Source organism: Symphalangus syndactylus, chromosome 1, assembly GCF_028878055.3.
Source record: "Symphalangus syndactylus isolate Jambi chromosome 1, NHGRI_mSymSyn1-v2.1_pri, whole genome shotgun sequence".
NCBI classification, from domain to species: Eukaryota; Metazoa; Chordata; class Mammalia; order Primates; family Hylobatidae; genus Symphalangus; species Symphalangus syndactylus.
In genome coordinates, this window is record NC_072423.2 from 153,163,569 (window position 1) to 153,183,492 (window position 19,924).

General features: G+C 47.9%; 2 protein-coding genes across 2 annotated transcripts; both read left to right on the plus strand.

Annotated features, from left to right (window-relative positions):
* The first annotated feature begins 3,357 nt into the window (after positions 1-3,357).
* On the plus strand, positions 3,358-5,729 carry LOC129489328 (defensin alpha 4). The gene is made up of 3 exons (XM_055291743.2): positions 3,358-3,420; positions 4,732-4,915; positions 5,506-5,729. Exons 2-3 carry the CDS (start codon positions 4,744-4,746, stop codon positions 5,625-5,627), a joined length of 294 nt encoding a protein of 97 aa, XP_055147718.1. The 5' UTR covers positions 3,358-3,420; positions 4,732-4,743; the 3' UTR covers positions 5,628-5,729.
* Positions 5,730-13,295: 7,566 nt separating this feature from the next.
* Positions 13,296-16,548, plus strand: DEFA6 (defensin alpha 6). Its single transcript, XM_055289216.2, has 3 exons — positions 13,296-13,463; positions 15,309-15,512; positions 16,423-16,548. The coding sequence occupies exons 2-3, from the start codon at positions 15,320-15,322 to the stop codon at positions 16,530-16,532; spliced, it is 303 nt and encodes a 100-aa protein (XP_055145191.1). The 5' UTR covers positions 13,296-13,463; positions 15,309-15,319; the 3' UTR covers positions 16,533-16,548.
* The last annotated feature ends 3,376 nt before the right edge of the window (positions 16,549-19,924 follow it).

The following is a 19,924-nucleotide window of genomic DNA, read 5'->3' on the forward strand; positions in this document are numbered from 1 at the left end:
CGTAATTGAATCATGGAGAAGGGTCTTTCCCATGCTTTTCTCATGGCACTGAATAAGTTTCACAAGATCTGATGGTTTTATATGGGGAGTTTCCCTGCAGAAGCTCTCTCTTTGCCAGCTGCCATCCATGTGAGACGTGACTTGCTCCTCTTGGACTTCCACCATGACTGTGAGGCCTCCCCAGCCATGTGGAACTGTGAGTCCATTAAAACTCTTTCCTGTATAAATTACCCACTCTCGGGCATGTCTTTACGAGCAGCATGAAAATGGACTAACACAGATAGTGAGCTGTGATCTTCTGGGGACTGATGGTCCAGGCAGCTGCCACAGAGCAGGCCTAGGATGCTTCTGCTACACCAGACCTCAGCTCTTGACATACAGCCTCCAGCAGAAGCTCCAGTTCTTCCTGCTTTGAAAGGTAGCTAATATGTCCCACTCACTCCTCCCGGAAGGAAGTGGGGATTATTTCTCTGCAGCCCACAGAGGGCACACTCCGGGTCACTAAATGAGGAGAAAAAGCCATCAAACTAGAGGATGTCAACTACATCAGACAAAGACCACATGGAACTATCATCACCATGTCCTGTGTTGATGGCAGAGAAATGCTCTGAAGAAATATTGGTGAAAGCCCACCCCATAATCAATATTGATGTAAAAGTACCTTGAGGAAATCCCTGAGTTAAAAGCTTGCAGTGCCCTCTATGGTTGGCCTTGCTTGGTATCTTAGGTATGTAAAGGTTGTAGGGCTGCTCTTAGACCTGGGGCCTGGCTTCCCAGAGAGCTACTGGAACAGGACAGCCATTGTGAGAAACTGAATCCCAGGCTGGAAAACTGGGGCATGTTGAGGCACTGTGCTAGAGGGGCAAAACCCCAAACGCCACCTGACCTGGATCCAAGCCAGGAAACCCGATCCTTAGATATTGAATGGGACCCATGGCACTAAAGCTTAAACACCAGCAACCCCCACAGTCAGAGGCAGGTGGCCCTCCCCATGACCAGTCATGAATACAAACCAGTTAATGATGCCTCAGCACAACGTCAGTCTGTGGCCGGAAAGGTTTGAGCCTCACATGCAGAGAAAGGATTCGAACATGTTCATGGGCTTAGGGTTACTCCTGTGCTCTGATGTATATGAGTTGTGGATGGAAATGTCCTATCCCCTGACCAAGAAAAGCACCACTCAAGCTTTCACTAAATGCTTCCATGAAGTCCCACAGAGGCCAGCGGCCTGTGCAACACCAGCCCATACTCTCTCTCTTCTTGAGTGACCAGCTGGGAAGGCCACCCCTACCCAAAAGGTCATCACCTCAGAAGACAGTGCTCTGATCCAAGGGTTTGTCCTGGGAAACAGTGGCCTCACCAGAACCAGAGACACCAAGGAATCTCTTATTTTCTGTGAGGTCATCCCCAAACCAGACTCACCTTACTCTCCTTCCTGCAGCAAGGTATGGATCTCACCACCCCCAGGACATGGCGTTGGCTCACGTCCAGTACCTGGACTTTTTTAGCTCATGCTTTCCTGAGGACCCCGCAGATGACTCCTTAGAATGGTATTTTGCTGGGATCCCCATTTGTCTTCAGTGTAACCCATTAGTTAAACCCCCTACTGCAAGGAAACCACAAGGCCTGGATCAGATCATGAGGCTGCCCTACAAGTTATGCCAAAAAATATGGACTTGGAAGACCTGTGTGTTACAGTATCACACCCAAATCTAACCAGCTCTGCCAATAACAGTTTCCTACGTTACTAGGAAAATGCCTATGGATTGGAGTGTGTTCTGTGTGCAGGAGGCTGGTCCAGGTTTCATTTTTGCAGGACACTGGACATTCCCACAACCACCAGAACTTCCCCACGTGCACACACGCCCCTTCTCATTTTGCCTCTACATCCATATCCACTGGGCCCTTCAGGCACCTATTAATGCCCTAGAACCTAAAACCATCATCTGGGGCCCAGTTCCCCAAATAGCCCTAATTTCTTCCTCTGCTGGAATGAGTCCAGTGCCCACTTCCTCCAAAGGTGAAATTGGTGGGCCTGCGACAGATCAGGAACTCACTGCTTCCTCAGAGGGGCAGCCGACTTCACTGCTCTGGAACAGCAACCACCCCTAGCGAGGCTTGAGATGCCTCCTCCCTCCTTAAGACTGAGAGTGCCGCTGCCCCCAGTCCTCCACAGCCCAGTGCCTGCTGCCTTCACGCAGAGCTGCAGGGGAGGCCCTGAGCGCCCAGCCTGCTGGACCAGCGCTGTGCACGATCCTCCCATGGCGGCAGGGGCTGCCTGGCCTGCATACTGGGTTCAGCAACCTCACTGTAGGTATTCATTCCTTCAGGAATGACTGCATTCTTTTCTCATTTCCAGAAACCTCATCCCGTTTACCTCACTATGAGGAGGAGGATGGTGGAGAGTTGTACCTTTTAAAATGTGCACTAGTCTCCCTGGGACTCCCCCTTAAATAACCCAGGGGGGACCACGCAAGGAAAAGCTTATGCATCCCATGCACCCAGTGACCATCTTCCTAACTGTGGGTGTAGGGAGACTCGTAAGCCTATAGGATTGGTTTGGGAACAGGGTATTTGAGCTCACAACACAAGTTGACGCAAGCTAACACCAGTCTCGCTGCAGCTTTGGCCACCTTCCTGAGGGACTTCTGAGAGACATTAGGTGTCACGCAATCATTTGATGAGTCCTTGGCCTGGATGGCCTAGACAATCATTTAGGCTTGAACCATCTAAGACCAAGCAAAAAGGTGATTGTCCCCTCTAGGGAACCACTGTTATATGCGCGTCCTTTCCTCGGGAGCCTCCAACCTGCCCCATCCAGCAACAAAAGCCCAGGCGGTATTCAACCTCACCCAGGTGTTCTCCAACCTTACTTGTCTGAATGGCTTGGATTTGCTTTTATGGTTAGACCCCCGGGCCTAGGGAGGTCAGTTCAGACCAGATTCCAAATCTTCATCTGTGTGTGGGTGGCATTCTGATCCTAGTCTCCTCGCAAGGTGTATACAACAATATGCAGGCCAGGCTTTCCTGGTGGCTTTAAATATTCCCTCGGTCCAGGTAGTTCGGCCTCAGCCACCAGTATAGGCTTCATGGGGTCAATTGTCTTAGGAGTCATGAAGAATCCATAGTTGGTTGCTGCCTGGGCCTGGCCAGAGCTGACCAAAGTAGACGAGGGGTTGGTCCCTCTGTGGACTCCTGCTTGAACTCCAGCTTTCTGCCAAATTTCTCAACTGCCCTTGTTAACAGTTATTTAAAGAACCCAATAGAAAGTAACCCTGAAAAATTAGGACACCTGATCCCAAAAGACCGTTAAATAGGGAAGTCCTCTCCTCTGTGTGCACGGCTGCTCTTGCTACATAAGACCTGGAAAAGACGACTGCTGTCTACCCTCTCTGCTCACCCTGCCTAGCTTGAGGATCTGTAAGTAACACAAAACTTAAACTTTCACATTGAGGTTTCAGTATTGAAGCTGTGCCCCCAGTCTGACCTCTGACTGTAGGGCCACCCCAGAGGGACCCAGCGGGTGGAGCCCCTGCTGTGAACTTCTATCTGGGTGTCTGGTGGCTGCTGGGGGTAACGGCTACCAGCTAAGTCAATAGGAAAACTCAAAAAGTTTCCTTCCAAATACACGTGTCCTACTTGACATGTCCAATAAAGATGATCATAGCTCCTTAAAACATTATTTTATTGTGAGAGAAGCCTCTGCAGGTCCCAGGTCTGTTTTTCAATCAGGTTGTTTGTTTTTTGCTATTGAGTTGTTTGACTTCCTTATGTATTCGGATATTTACCCCTTCTACCACGTAGGGTTTGCAAACATTTTCTCTCACTTTCTGGGTTGCCGTTTCAGTCAGTTGATTGTTTCCTTGGCTATGAAGATGCTTTAGCATTCAATGCAGCCCCGCTTCTCTATTTTCCCATTTGTTTATTGCCTGTGTCTTTGGTGTCATAGCCAAGAAATCATTACTCACATCACTGTCAAAAGCTTTATCTTTGTATGTGCTTCTCGTAGTTTTATGGTTTCAGCTCTTTTCAGGTGTATGTTGAGTCTTCCATCTATGTTGAGCTGATTTTTTACATGCTGTGAGAGAAGGGACCACATGTATGCAAATAGCAACTCATGAACCTTACACAACTCTCTCTCTCTCACTGAGCTCATTTCACTGTAGCCTGATAAGGTCATTGTCCTCTTCACTCTGGCCCCTACAGGAGACTACTCACCCCATAACCTCAGTCACTCCTTCATGAGGGTAAAAAGACCTTGAAGCCTGCAATGAGTTACTCTCTACTCCACTGGCATTCAGGTCTGGCACCAGTGTTTAGACCTGAAGAGAATAATAGGGCCCATTATCAGGAAATAAGAGGCATTTGCTCTCTTAAATTATTGAATGAAAGCACTGTTTCCATTCTTTTTAGAATATTAAATATTTAACCAGGAAATATTAGGTATTTCCTGAAAACAGGAAAAAATGCCAGGGTCCTCATCATCACCATGAACTTCAACCTAGCACAGACACTAAACATAGAGCTTCCTATGAAGAAAGCTGGGAGAGCAGAGGAGCATTCCAGGGACGTCAAGGCCAATAGGAGCCGGCATCCTCTCTAACGAAATGCACACCTCCTCTCACTCAGAAGGCCAAAGGTTTCTTGTCTCTGAGCCTTCTCCCAGCAAAGCTACAAACCCAAGCTGGCTTCTCCCTCCCCACACAGCTGCTCCTGCTCTCCCTCCTCCAGGTCACCGCAGCCATGAGGATTATCACTCTCCTCGCTGCCATTCTCTTCGTAGCCCTCCAGGCCCGGGCAGGCCCACTCCAGGCAAGAGGCGATGAGGCTGCCGGCCAGGAGCAGCGTGGGGCGGATGACCAGGACATATCTATTTCCTTTGCATGGGATAAAAGCTCTGCTCTTCAGGTTTCAGGTGAGAGAGGCCAGCACAAAAAAGCTACAGAGTCTAGAGGGACGGATGGGGGACGGGCTCTGGAATCACGTCTCAATGGTGGATGTCACTTAGGTGGCTCTACTTAGCATCTCTGGGCCTTGATTTTCTTATCTCCAAACTGAACAGAGAGACAACCAAATGTAAGTAGTCTTCTTTCTCCAAAGACTTGATTCCAAGATATGTCTATAAAATTCTCTAGGGTTAAGATATGCAGAGACACATTGACTAGTTCTTTCTGGATCTAAACAAGTAGATATTATAGGGAGAATATTTTATTCTGCCTATAGAGGAACTTTTAAAAACTGGAGATGGGCTTAAGAGTATGTTCAGGTGTGTGTGTGTGTGATGGGGCAGAAGCACAGAAATGAGAGCAAATGAGAATGAGTCTCAAATCCTGTGTGACCAGCACTGCTCTGTGTATTTATTCCTATTGACTGAGGTTGTTCACGCTACCGGCCCTAAGGCAGCCAACATCACCTGTCAGCCAGCATGTGACTTCTCCCAGTTTCCCTTTACCACCCACTGCTGACCTTGGTGCTCAATTTCTCATGCTCTCTCTGTGTTCCCAGGCTCAACAAGGGGCATGGTCTGCTCTTGCAGATTAGTATTCTGCCAGCGAACAGAACTTCGTGTTGGGAACTGCGTCATCGGCGGTATGAGCTTCACATACTGCTGCACTGCACGCTTGTAGATTAACGTTCTGCTGTCCAAGAGAATGTCGTGCTGGGAATGTCATTATCGGTGGTGTGAGCTTCACATGCTTCTGCAGGTGAACTTGCAGAATAGAGAAAAATGAGCTCACAATTTGCTTTCAGAGCTACAGGAAACGGTTGTTTCTCCTATACTTTGTCCTTAACATCTTTCTTGATCCTAAATAAATATCTCATAACAAGACTTCTTTGTTTACACCTCTTTAAAGTTTGATATGTGTCTGTGTCAAGACACTAGAAAGCAACTGCCAGAATCCTACATCAATATTTTGCAACAAATTAAAGTTTCAAAATGTAGACTTTTTAAGGAGGAGACATGGCTTCAGACACAAATTGAAACGAAGGCACAAATGATGCCACTGATCTCACCATCCACTGCTCTGTCTTTTCATTGTGCCTCATTTTGAATGCATTCACTCTCAAAAACAATTCTCACATGCTAGGCAAAAGAATCAATGTCAGCTTCCAGTTTAGCTACTCACAACCTCACTACTTCTCAGGAAAAACCACCATCCTCTGTGTCAAAATATTGGAGTTTTATCGAATGTGTTCAGGTCACACATTTGCCTTTTAAGACCTAGGGTTACAGGAGATCCACTGAAACAACTTTCATTAAGAGGGAAATCGGTTGTTAGCAAAGGCGGGATGCATGGAACAGAAAGCACAGCAGCCCACACCGGGATGTCCTCATTAAGGGCACCCTCCAGCCACGTCTACTAAGACCTGGATTTCACACCCATAAAGTTGTCTTCACACCCAGAAAACTCACACGCACAAATGCTCCCCTGCACTTTGCAACATGCACTCTCTTGGGTTGCCTTAAAGCCGCTGAGAACCTAATTCTGCTTGGAAAATACAGCTTCACCAGAAATCTTACATTCCTGTTGTTGCAGCAGGCTGAGGCTCTGATAACCAGAACATCCTGCACATCAGTGAGTGAGCAAGAAACCAGGTCTAGGGAAAGGGAATGAACCAGAAGCGCCCTCTGAGATGCTCAGAGCATTTGCCGGGAAGGCCACAGCGCCCCCTGCTGTCCGGCCTCCAACTGCAGCCTCCCCACCAGGCACAGCACACGTGGGGTCTGTACCTTCCTGAGCCTGTCTTCCTCCTCCCCTCCAAGAAGACAGGGTCGCTGCCTAACCCCGGTGTCCCTGAGGGCCAGGCTGACATCTTGCTGGGGTGTGATGTGACCCTTCTTCCTATCTCTCTTCTCTGTCCCTACCCTAGAAACCCACTGTACTTTAACAATAGTTGAGGATGTCTTGTCAACGGCCTATGAGGACATGACCACAAAACTCCAGGGACAAGACCAGCTTGAGCCACAGATTTCTTATATTTTGGATCTAGCAGTTCCACTTTATGAATCCACTACACATGCTGGAAAAAGTAACTTCTCTGTTCAAGCCTTAGCTCCTCTTATCTGGAGGATCATTCATAGAATGCCCCCAAAACTTCTAAAAGTGACAGAGAAACTATAGTTTGCAAAGAAAGGGACAGTGATTCTAGTAGGATTATTCCCCATTCTTGACCAAAGCAATCTGTGGGCCAAGACACAGCTGTGACCACCAACACCAACCAGAGCCCAGGAGAAGGAAGCAGGTGTTCTCCATATCCACCCCACGCAGATTCTGAGCAGGTCTCAGCCCCAGACTCAGGCTCTGCCTGTCTGAAGAGGCAGCTCAGGGTTCCAGGCACCCCACTGAGACACTTCACAGCTGGGGAACCCAATACAGGGCCCAGGGAAGACACAGTGGGTCTGTGATTGACAAAGAAATGGTCCAAGGTCTTCCCCTTGTATCGAAGGTGAAGGTGACATTTTGGGTTTCAGGATGTGAAAGGCAGACGGTCTTCCTTGGGTTCTTGTAACCGCCACTGACTTGCAGTCACGCGGTTCTTGCTGTAACTCTGCATATTGCTCCTAACCGTCCACTGAGTCAGGCTGACTCCATCACGCGGTTTCTGCACTTCCCAGAAGTCCACCTGGCTTGCGCCCTAGATCCTGGGGTCTCTGCTAGAACTTCCCTTTGTCACTGAGGGCTTTGCTGATTTCTTAATTTTAAATTGCAACTAGTTCCCCCTGGCGACCTCTATCCCCCTCTTCTCTTTATTTTTAATTGTAGAATTGTAAGCTATCTCACATCAGAGCATTTCATTTACTCTCTGGAGCATTTGTCTCCCAGCACTGGGAGGAAAGCTGCATGTTTTCCTCATCATCTTATCACAGTGCATAGATGACCACCTAATACATTGCACATGATCAATAAATTAATTTCAACTAAATGAATTAATTGTACTCAAAATTTATATTGATACAAAATTGCATTGTTTTTCCTAAACAGCTTACAAAAAAGATACTGAATCCTACAGAGGTAAAGCAGCCCATGTGTCTAGTCCATGTGACAGCATTCCTTAAAAAAAACTAATTAAAACTAGTTAAAAAGACAAAAATATAGGAGACTATGATGGGTAAAATGTGGTTTAACGAAGCATTAGGACTTTTGGAAGAAGGAAAAGACCATTCTGTCTTGGAATGCCAAGGAGAGATTTCATGGTGAATTTTAAACTGAAACGTAAAGATTTGTAAACTTTCAATAGGTTAAAAGAATGATTAAAGCAGAAAATTAGGTAGAGAACATAGAATGAGGGCAAGAGCTGTGCAGGAGGAGGTCAACCTCCATTGAATTAAGAGGAATTGCTGTTGCAACAGAGAAGGATGGAGTAGAATTCAGGTTGATGTGCTGAGAAGCATCCATCAATCCAAGGGAAAGGGCCGGACCAGGACGGAACATCCATGCTCCTCTGTGTGGATAAAGGCACACTGGGAGCACCACATGCGGCTTCTGCTACTGCAGTCTAGGGTGGGCGATGACAGCTGCAAACTCTAGGGACAGAGAATGCAGGGAGAGGTGTCAGGGTCTCCAAACAACCAGGGCAACTTGCTCTGCCTCAAGAGAGACCCAGAAACATTCATTTGGATACACTCTATGTTTACTGATGACGTACAGACGTTTTCTACCTTGAATCACTCGAGTGGTAGAACAATAAAGAGTAAGTCAGATGCCTCATCCCTATAAATGTAATTACCCAAGGGGATAGCAGCCTTGTCTCTGTGGGAAGATAGGAGCCTATCTCCTAATAAATTAGCAAACACAGATTGCCCAATCACACTGCTCAACTTCCCCACCAATAACCACCAGAACTTTTCCACTAGCTTAACCTAAGGCCTACATATTCCTGCCTTGGGCTTCAGGACAGTTGAGTTCAACGGCTCACCCGATTGCAGCGTTTTGACTCCTATTTCAACAGTTTTCAATAAACACTTCCTTGACATTTCTTAAAAGCCTGGTGAATTTTTTTTAATACAAGACATTGGCATTTTTTTCTTTTCTGTTTGTCTGTTTGAGAACTTGAACTCTTCTCACAAGCAGGACCAGAACAGAAGACATCAGATAACTACTTACTCTCTTTCCTAAACCTATGTACTTTTTCCCTTTGCTGCTCAAAGCCACTCAACTCACTAAGAAACTTAAGATTATGGGAAACGGTCTTTCGCTATAATGTTACCTGGCCGGTCACCCTCCCAGCCTCTCAGTGCTTTGTCCTCCTGGATGACAGTGACCCCACCCCCTCTTTGTCCCAGCCCTCCACCCCATGACCACCCACTAGCTCCTGCCACCACCTGGAATTCCTCCGTTTCTGAACATCAACTACGAAGCTCCCCATCCCTGACTCACCCGCTATCCTTCCACCCTCTCACGTAGCCCTCCCTCCTTCCCTGCTGATCAGCATCAACAAGGCTGTTCTCCCCGGGGCTGTGCATGGGAATCACCAGGGAGCCTGATACCCAAGCTGCTCCTGGGACATCTGTCATCTGCTCTCAAGCTGCCCCAGGACACTTGTCATCCGCTGTCATCTCCTGTCCTTGTGCACTGCACCATCTTTGCCTCAGGCTCTCCGAGTTTGGTATTTTTAATCCTTTTCAGGCGTCTTAGTGGCTTCTTGGAGTAAAACGTTAGAAATCATGTCAAGCTGAGTCACCATGTCTTTTAAGAGGCAGGGGTCTTGCTATGTTGCCCAAGCTGGTCTCAAAATCCTGGCCTTAAGCAATTCTTCCTCTTCAGCCCCCCAGAGTGCTGAGACTGCAAGCTGAGCTACCTTGCCCGGCCCTGAGTCAACATTTTCACTCCCACACCTAGGAATTCTGGCTTTAGGAAATGCTTGGTCCAAGGACTCAAAGCATGAGTTACTTTGTTGTCTTCACCTTTTTTCCCCTTTGTTTCTCTTGATCTTACTTTGGGATCTCTCCCCAGGTGACAGCCATGTCATTCATGGTCATCTCTCTGTGCCCTTCGTAGCTAATCTCCTAGAGAAAATCCCTACTTCTTTCCCTGTTGTTCCAGCCAACTCCCGAGTCCTGTGGCCTCCTCTGAGTCTGTTACTGAGGGCAGAGGTTGAGACTCCACCTGGCTCCCACACCACCGCTGCTCCCAGCAGGAAGAATTTAAACTAAGAATGGGTGAGAGGTTCTTTCGTCACTCCAAACAGTCCACAATCTTGTGCTCCCACCACCATGGGCTCTTTGTGACACTTTGGGAATAAGGTGACAGGATTCAGTCCTACTTCACCAATATTATAGAGAAGCAGAAGTTTACACACGCAAAAATGCACAAGTGCAACTTCTCACCAAGACTGTGAAAATGCCCTCTGTTCATCTACTGCTGTGTGAAAAGATGTCCCAAACATAGTGGATTGAAACAGCACAATCAGGTCTTCACTCATACCTTGGCAATTTGGGCCTGGCTCCTTCCACGGGCATCAGAGGAGAGGTTCTGCTGGGATCTGAAGAGCTCAGGGCTGAGACACTCGCACACAGGTGGCAGACAGTGCTGGTTCAGCTAGGAGCTCTCACAGGGCTGAGAGATGGGACCTTGTGATGTGCCGGGGCCAGATCACACCGGCTCATGAGAGAGGTGGTTTGTGTGACATTTTTTAAACTGTCCAGAGCTGGGAGGATTCTAACCACAGAAATTTACAAACACTGTAAATCAGGGTTTTGGTTTTTCCCAGAAAGCTGGCTGTTCTGTGTTCTCTAGCTCACCCTTGCAAGTGCCCTCAGTTCACCTTCCTGTGCGAGGCTGAGGCTTCCTCAAAGCACGGTGTCTGGGCCCCCAAGTGACCAGCCCTCTTAGTCCATTTGAGCTGCTATTTTTAAAAAAGGCCATAAACTGAGTTGCTTAAGAACAACAGATATATTTTTCAGTGCTCTAGAGGTTGAGAAGTCCAAATCAAGGTGGCAGCAGACTTGGTGTCTGCTGAGGATCAGCTTTTTCATTCATGGATGGCACCTCCTCACTGTGTCCTCACCTGATGGAAGGAATGAAGGAGCTCTCTGGGGTCTCTTCTATAAGGGCACTAGTCCTATTCACGGGGTGCCCTCCGGACCTCCTGCCTACCCAAAGGCACCACGTGTTAGTGCTGTCACCTGGTGGTTTAATATTTCAATATAGGAATTTCAGAGGGACAAAAATATTCAGACTGCAGCGCCATCCAAGACAGTGAAAGTGAAAAATACCAGTTTCTTAGCACCTGGACCCAGCAAACGGCATGGTGCTAAGTCAGGTGCATTCTGTTGGTGAAGATGTCACCCTACGTAGATCCAACAGGAAAGAAGTAAACCTCCCTTTCTGGGGGAGAAGAGTCCAAGAATTGGGATCACATTTTAAAACAGCACAAGAAAGTTATTCTTTCATAGTCATTTGTAAAAATTGCTGCAGGCAACAACACTAGACACGTAGACAGTTTGTGAGAGGCAGCTGGGAAAGGCGGACAAACAGCAGGTGACTTGGAGCTCCTGCCTGTCCCTGCTGGATCTGCAGGCCCGGGAGTTGCTGTGTGGCACAGGCAGCACCAGGACCCTCCCTGCAGGGAGGTGGACAAAAGGCTGAGGGGAAGGACAGGGCGGTGCACTCTCAGGAGCTGAGAGATGGACAGTTCTCAGAGTTCACCCCCATGCAGCCCCCGCCCTACCCCACGCTAACATGCACACTGTGTTCCACAACTGCCCTTCCACACGGGGTCAAAACCATGTCCCAGGGCCCTGCCCAAAGTCCACACTCACTGTGTCTGCTGGGGTCACCAGACAGCCTCAGGGAGTGTGGGAATATCCTTGCTGCTGCCAAAGTCCTCTCTCCTCTCACACCCACACCTGCACCCCCACGCACAGCTTCCCCAGGATATTTACCCCAGCTTGAGGGTGTCAAGGCTCTTGTTGAGTGTCTGAAAGTTTAACTGCATGTGCATGAAGGAACAGTTTCAGTTGTGTCTACACTCAGAGTTGACGCTGGTGGCAAGTCCAGGACACTGTGCTGAGCGCGGGGTGAGTGGGGGTGGAAGTGAAAGTGTTGCAAAGACTTTTAGATGTAGCACCATTTTTTGCTTAAACCACTGAGTTCTGCCAAGGTTCTTGTGCAGCCCAGAAAGAAAGGTGAAAGGGACCACAAGACACAGACTCACTCTGTTCTAATTAGGGTTTGGGAGCCACCTGGGGGAGACAGATGCAAGGCCCAGGTGAGACGTCAGCACAGACTGAGAACCTGACCGGCCCTGGCCGTCGAGTCCCCACCACAGACTGGGAAGGAGGCAGGGACAGGAGCATTGCCACCCAGGAGAAAGGGCAGAGGCCCCCAGACTCAGATCCTCAGCACCACAGCCAGCACGAGGGGGAACGACATTACGACACTAGGTTAGAGACGGGGCAGGCCAGCCTTCCAGGGCCAGCAGCTACCGCTGACACGGAGCCAGCAGCAGTGTATTCTGTACCCTCTGAACTAATGTTGTAATATGTACACTTTAGGGTGCAGAAGAAAGCAATGTGTTTGCTGAACAGCACTTTACAGGGGTCCCTTTTGAAGTCCCTCTTGGGTAAATTACCATTTAAGGGCAGGAGTGCCACCTGCTGTCCTTAACGTGCTACTGCAGTGCACTGCGCCCAATTCTCTGTTAGGGCAGGTTCTTCTTTACTGGAAGATAGTGTGGGCTCTGCTAGGTCAGCGTCTGATGTGTGAGGACATCACAGTGTGGAGGCATGCTGGAGCCACTGAGGAGACGAGAGACAGCCCTTGGCCTAAGTCAACTTCATCTCGGTGGCATCTCCAAGATGCTCGCTTCTTATTAGGGCTTCCATGTGGGAGTGGGGTGGGGTGAACTCAAGAAAGGCAGTTAGCAGAGATGAGGTCCTCGTGACTGCGGGTCACGGTAGGGAGGTTAGTTCTCTTGCAGGAGCCAGATGGCTAAACAAGCGGGAGATATACCTGCCTCGATTTTGTGCATGATCATTGAAAGCTGGATCCTGGAGTAATGAGCTCTTCAAAACAGAGCTTGTGCTTCAGTATTTGCATGTATGTGACCCTAGGGGCAGGAAGGTAAGTAGAGAGAGGGAAAGGAACTACGTGAAGTTCCCTTTTCCCTGACACCCTTTGATGTTCTACAGATCTAGAAGTTCTGTTTACTTCCAGGCGTTCCGACCGACCGCTGGCGTGGTGCCTGTGGTGACTTTACAACCTGTGATATGGATCCTGATAAGACTTCCTGCACCCCATCTGTCTACATATTTACCAATGGCCATGGGGATTGGTCTGCGTTATCTTCTATTTCAACTAAAATAGGCTGGGAATACTTCTTAGTTTCCAAAGATAGAGCATACAATTCCAAAATGCTCCTTTAAGTCGAGACAAATTAGATCACTTGTTTACAGAACTACCCTGTTCTCTTGGCTGGATCAGGGTATGTGAGCAACAGCGCCACGGCAGGATTTCCAGGTGATAGAGTAGTTATTGTCTTTCCCCTGAACTGCTGGGGAAAGAGGCATAGACAGCTATAACTCACAATGGACAATTACAGTTCGGGTTGGAGAGGGAAAGTTCAATTAGAAATTTATATCTTAGTTAAATGGTCATCTCCTACTGGGTAAATGAAGGCAAAATTCAAATAAATACAAAACAAATGCACTTTTTAAATGTGCAAAGATTCCCTAACGAAGCTGAAACAAAAATCAAGAAAACAATTCCATTTACAATAGCATCAAAAAATAAAACACCTAGGAAGAAACAAGGAGGCGAAGGATCTACATACTGAAAATGGAAAAAAAAGTAGTGAAAGAAATTAAAGAATGTAAAAATAAATGGAAAGATATCCTGGGCTGGAAATTGGAAGAATTAAGATTGTTAAAATGTCTATCCCAAACAAAACAAAATACAGATTCAGCACGATTCCTATCAAAATCCACATGGCATTCTTCACAGAAATAAAAAAAAATTCCTAAAATTTGTATGAAATGGTGAAAGAACCCAAATAGACAAAACAATTCTGATTAAAAAAAAAAAACCAAAGTTGAAGACATCACGATTCCTCGTTTTAAATTATATTACAAAGCTATAGTAATCAAAACAATATGGTATTGGCATAAAACCAGACACATACCAGCAAAATAAAATTGAGAGTCCAGAAATAAATCCAAACACATATGGTGAAGTAACTTTTGACAAGGGCATCAAGAAGCCACATTGGGGACAGGAGAGTCTCTTCAATAAATGGTGGTGGGAATACAATTTCCACATGCAAAACAATAAAACTGGACCCTTCTCTTTTGCCATATACAAAACTTAACTCAAAATGGATAAAACACCTGAATAGAAGACCAGAAACAAGAGACTATGAAAATAATGGTAGAGTTCTATATGTTTTGAGCTACAAAGTATTCAAATTACAGCATTGGGGGAAAAAAACAAAGTGCAAGCCAATGTGTTTAATTTTTAAGTGGAGATTTCCTGGAGCAGAGCTGCAGGGCTGGGGCAAGGATGGAGGCTCATTACTCCTTTTACCCTCAGAATGGTCCTTGTGGGTGATTTAACACTTTCTAAAATTAAAAATAAAATAAAATTTCAGAGGGGGATTGTGGGCATGTCAGTTGTTTCGATATTTCTCAAAGTGGAGAGAAATATCTAGTACATATTTTACTCGATACATTCAGATCACATTGGTTTCTTGAACTAAATCTTTTGGCTTTAGTTTTATTAACTCTTTACCTAGTATCCCACTGAGTTCTTTTCCCTTATAGGCTGATAAGGTCATTATCTTCTCCACACTGTGCCCCACAAGAGCCTACTCACCCCATAATCTCAAAGCCTCCTTCATGAGGGCGGAAATGCCCCCTGAATCCTGCAATGAATTAACTCTCCACTCTAGTGGGCTCCAGCTCTGGCCTCAAGGTCTAGACCTCCAGAGAGTGGCCAGTCCCACCTTCAGAAAATAAGAGGCATTTGATTCCTGAAATTATTCAGTGAAAGCACTGTTCTTTTCTTTTTTGAATATCAAGAAGTAAATATTCCAGCAGATGGAAAACAGGAAAATGTAACACTGTTCTTATCATCACTATCAGCTGGGACCAGAACAGACACTCATTAAACAGCCTCACACTACAATGAAGCTTGGAGAACAAAGGAGCATCAAAGGGACCTGGAGGGCAAGGGTAGCTCTTCTGCTCCCCAATCCCATGCAGACCCCGACTCACCGCAACATCTGCCCCTGAGCCTTCTCCCAGCAGACCTATAAATCAAGGCTGCTCCTCACTCCCCACACATCTCCTCCTGCTCTCTCTCCTCCAGTGACCCTAGCTATGAGAACCCTCACCCTCCTTGCTGCTGTTCTCCTCGTGGCCCTCCAGGCCAAGGCTGAGCCACTCCAAGCCGAGGATGAGCCACTCCAGGCCAGAGCTTACGAGGCTGACGCCCAGGAGCAGCGTGGGGCAGATGACCAGGACTTTGCCATCTCCTTTGCAGGGGATGCAAACTCAAGTCTTAGAGCTTTGGGTAAGAGACACCAGCATTGCAGAGCTAGGAGTGTAGAGAGGAAAACCAAGCACCTCTAGAATTAGATCCAACAGCTGGCCCTTTCTCTTAGGTGATCGCCTGCCCAGGCCTCAATTACTTTATGTTTGTACTGAAAAGGAGGAATCAGTGATATTCAAGGCATGACTTTTCTCTAAAGATTTTTTAATTCTATGATAAGTCTATGAAATTTTCTAATTTTTTGCTACGTAGAAATGTATTGAGGAGTGTCTACTTCAAGGAAGAGAGCCTAATTTTAAAGGAATGTTTTGTTTTGCTTTGCTTTGCTTTGTTTTGTTTGATGGAGTCTCTCTCTGTCGCCCAGGCTGGAGTGCAGTGTCACTATCTCAGCTCACTGCAACCTCTGCCTCCTGGGTTCAAGCAATTCTCTGCCTCAGCCTCCCAAGTCACCAAGATTACAGGCACCAGCCACCAAGCCTCGCTAAATTTTGTATTTTTTTTTTTAGTAGAAACGGGGTTTCACCATCTTGGCCAGGCTAGTCTTGAACTCCTGACCTTGTGATACACCCATCTTGGCCTCCCAAAGTGCTGGGATTACAGGCATAAGCCACCACATCCAGCTGCTAAAGGCATGTTTTTTAATCTGACTTTTATAGGAACCGTTGGAAACTGGAGACAGACATATGGGTGCATTCAGATGTGTGTGTGTGACATGGCAGGAGCAGATAAGTGCAGCATATCAGAATGGGTCTCTAATCCTGTGTGTGACCAACACTGCTCTGTGTATCTATTGATGGTGCAATCATGCTATTGGCTATAATGCTGCCAGCATTACATGTCGGCAAGCATGCAACTTCCCGAAGATTCTCTTTACTGCCCGCTGCTGACCCTGGTACTCAATTTCTGATGCTCTCTCTCTCTCTGTCCCCAGGCTCAGCAAGGAGTTTCACTTGCCATTGCAGAAGGTCCTGTTTTTCAACAGAATATTCCCATGGGACCTGCACTGTCGCAGGTGTTAACCACAGATTCTGCTGCCTCTGAGGGATGAGAACAGAGAGAAATGTATTCATAATTTGCTTTATGACCTAGAAGGAAACTGTTGTGTGTCCTATACTTTGCCATCAACTTTGTTTCCTCATCTCAAATACAGTCCTTTCAGCAAGTTATTTTGTGTTTGCGCTTTTCTGGTGTTTGATAATTCAGGAGTCTTCAGATGCAAAAATAAAAACACAAGTCTTATCTCAAAACACTAGCTCTTCAAAAGAGTTCTCTATGTAGACCAGAGAAATGGTAGAGAGGATGTTGAGAGAAGAGAGGATTTGGGTTTTTTTTTGTTTTTTGCTTTCTGAGATGGAGTCTCGCTCTATTGCCCAGGCTGCAGTGCAGTGGCACGATCTTGGCTCACTGCAAACTCTACCTCCTGGGTTCAAGTGATTCTCCTGCCTCAGCCTCCCAAGTAGCTAGGATTACAGGTATGCGTCACCATGCCAAGTAATTTTTCTATTTTTAGTAGAGACAGGGTTTCCCTATGCTGACCAGGCTGGTCTTGAACTCCTGACCTCAAGTGATCCACCCACCTCGACCTCCCAAAGTGCTGGGATTACAGGCATGAGCCACCGCACCTGGCCTTAAGCACTGTTTTAATGTTAATGCTGGCCAGCTGTGCCTGAATTCCAACGGGAGGAGAGTATAATGAGGCATTCCTGATCCCCACATCCCATCATGGCCTGAACTAGCATTTGAGGTTAACATTGGAATGCCTTGGGCTGAGAGGAGGGGTCCATTCAGTTGGTTGGAGGGGTTAGAATTTTATTTTTGGTTTGCATGTGATACAAACACAGGAGGAAGGAACGTGGAGTCCTGGCCCTTCTGACTCTGGCCAGAACCTTGCCAACCCGACGTCCCACTAGGGTGAGCCCACAGCCATAGCCAGTCATCCTACACCACCCATTCTGCTTCCTCATGCGCACCACATGTCCACAAGAACACAGGCCCTCTCTCTTTGCCTTGTCCCTTGTCACTATCTCCAGAGACAAGAGGGTGACAACAGATAGTCCTGGGTATAACAACAACCCTGACATTCATCCAGAGGTCTGGCCAGACTCCCAGTTCTTCTGCCCTTCTGCTGGGTCTTCCTACCTCTTTGTAGGAGAGGCCACGTTAAAGTGGCCTACTTTCCAGTTCTCTAAAATGCAGAGAGAAGACGTGGAGGGAATGGTTCTCCAAGGCAGGTCTGAACGAGGAGAAACATGGAGTCACAAAACCCATTTCCAAGCCTGACTTTGCCACTTTCTACCTGAATGGACTCGACAAACCTAGCACAGAAATGGAGGCTTCATTTCCTCCTCCATAACCTTGCGGCAGCTGCCTCAAAACCTGAGTATGGGACCTAACAGGATTCTTGACAAAGGCGGTCAGAGACTTAGACATGAAAGGTGGGGAATAAATAACACAATCAGATAGCAAGGGTGGGGGAGTGACCTAGCAAGTGGGGGGTGACCTAGCAAGTGGGGGGTGACCTAGCAAGTGGGGATAACACCTAGCAAGTGGGGTATTACTTGACCTAGCAAGTGGGGGGTGACCTAGTGAGGGGGTGACCTAGCAAGTTGGGGGTTACTTGACCTAGGAAGTGGGGGTGACCTAGCAAGTCAGGGGTGACCTAGCAAGTAGGGGGTTACTTGACCTAGAAAGTGGGGGTGACCTAGCAAGTGGGGGGTGATCTAGCAAGTGGGGGGTTACTTGACCTAGGAAGTGGGGGTGACCTAGCAAGTGGGGGTGACCTAAGTTGGGGGTAACCTAGCAAGTGGGGACCTAGTAAGTGGGGGTGACCTAGCAACTGGAGGGTGACCTAGCAAGTGGGGGTGACCTAGCAGGTGGGGGGTGACCTAGCAGGTGGGGGGTGACCTAGCAAGTGGGGAGTGACCTAGTAAGTGGGGGTGACCTAGTGAGTGAGGGGGTAACCTAGCAAATGGGGGAGTGACCTAGCAAGTGGGGGTGACCTAGCAAGTGAGGGGGTGACTTAGCTAGTCGAGTGGTAACCTAGCAAGTGGAGAGGTGACCTCGCAAGTGGGGGTGACCTAGTAAGTGTGGGGGTGGCCTAGTAAGTGGGGGGTGACCTAGCAAGTGGGGGTTGGCCTAGTAAATGGGGTGTGACCTAGCAAGTAGGGGGTAACCTAGAAAGTCGAGGGGTGAACTAGCAGGATTCTTTGATAAGATGGCGCTGGGCAGAACAAAGACAGACAGGACCAAATTCCAGCCCTAGTGGAAAGGATGGCTCAGAGGAGCCTGGCTAAAGTTTGGTCAAGGGGAGAGTCTTGGTCACCGTTCCTGACCTGAGACCCAGATGATGAAAGGGCTCAACTCACGCAGATCTCAGGGGCAGAATTCCAGAAAGGGAGGCAGGGGAGCAAATGCAAAGGGCCTGAGGTGCTAAGATGGGGTTTGTGCTCGGAGCCAGGAAGAAGGCCAGCGATTGGGAGCTGCGGGACCAGTCAGAGGTGAAGGAGGGCCCAGAGCACAGCGGCCCGCAAGGGCCAGGAGGGGTTTCTCAGTGCAATGAAGTCACTGGAGGATGTTCCTTAGAAGAACGCCATGATTTCTGCTCTGTCTGCTGTGTAGGGAATGCAGTGCAGCGGATCAGGAGAGGAGGCAGGGAAGGGGAAGGTGTAGTCTGGGGCTGGAAAGGAATGCTCCATGTCACAATGGGGACAGGCATCACACACGTGAACACATTCGCCAAAACATACCTGGCTGAACTCCCAAGATTGGTGCTTTTCACTCTGCAAATTCTGCTTCAAAACAAATTGTAAAATATAAAACGTAAGCTTTATGAAAAAGTCCATGAGATCTAGAAAATGAAAATTAATGAGCCAGAGGGAGGAGGGAGTCAAGGGTCGTCCAATTCCCCTCAGAATTAAATAGCATTCTAGTGTGCACTGTGCATGTGAAGTGTGTTCTTCCTTTTGTTCCACCTGGCAGGACACGCCTGCAGCAGCGGAGCAGCTCAAGTCCACAGGACGGGCTGCGGTGCCTGCTTCAGCCTTCTTAGCTGGGTGTGGCTTGAGAAGAAGGATCCCAGCTGGTGCCACTTCCTTGCTCACCGGGAGTGTGGAGACGGCCACCAGTCATTAATGGAGCAGGTGCCTGGGGGAGGACCTGGTGTAGTTCCCTAGGTACACTCAGAAACAGGAGTGGAGGAGAAAGTGGTGTCTTGTTTAGACTTGTCTGCCCAGAGACACAGCTAAAGGTGACCACCTGGAGTTTGCCACAGGACAGCCTGGATGGTGAGGGAGAGGTAGAGGTCACATCAAAGAGACAGGCGCAGGAGCCCCAGGCTGCAGACATGGCAGCCGGCTGAGCACACCTGAACAAGCACAGCCATGCTCTCTCTGTCCTTGCTTCTGCGGGAGCCCCTGTGCCTTCTCACCAGAGCC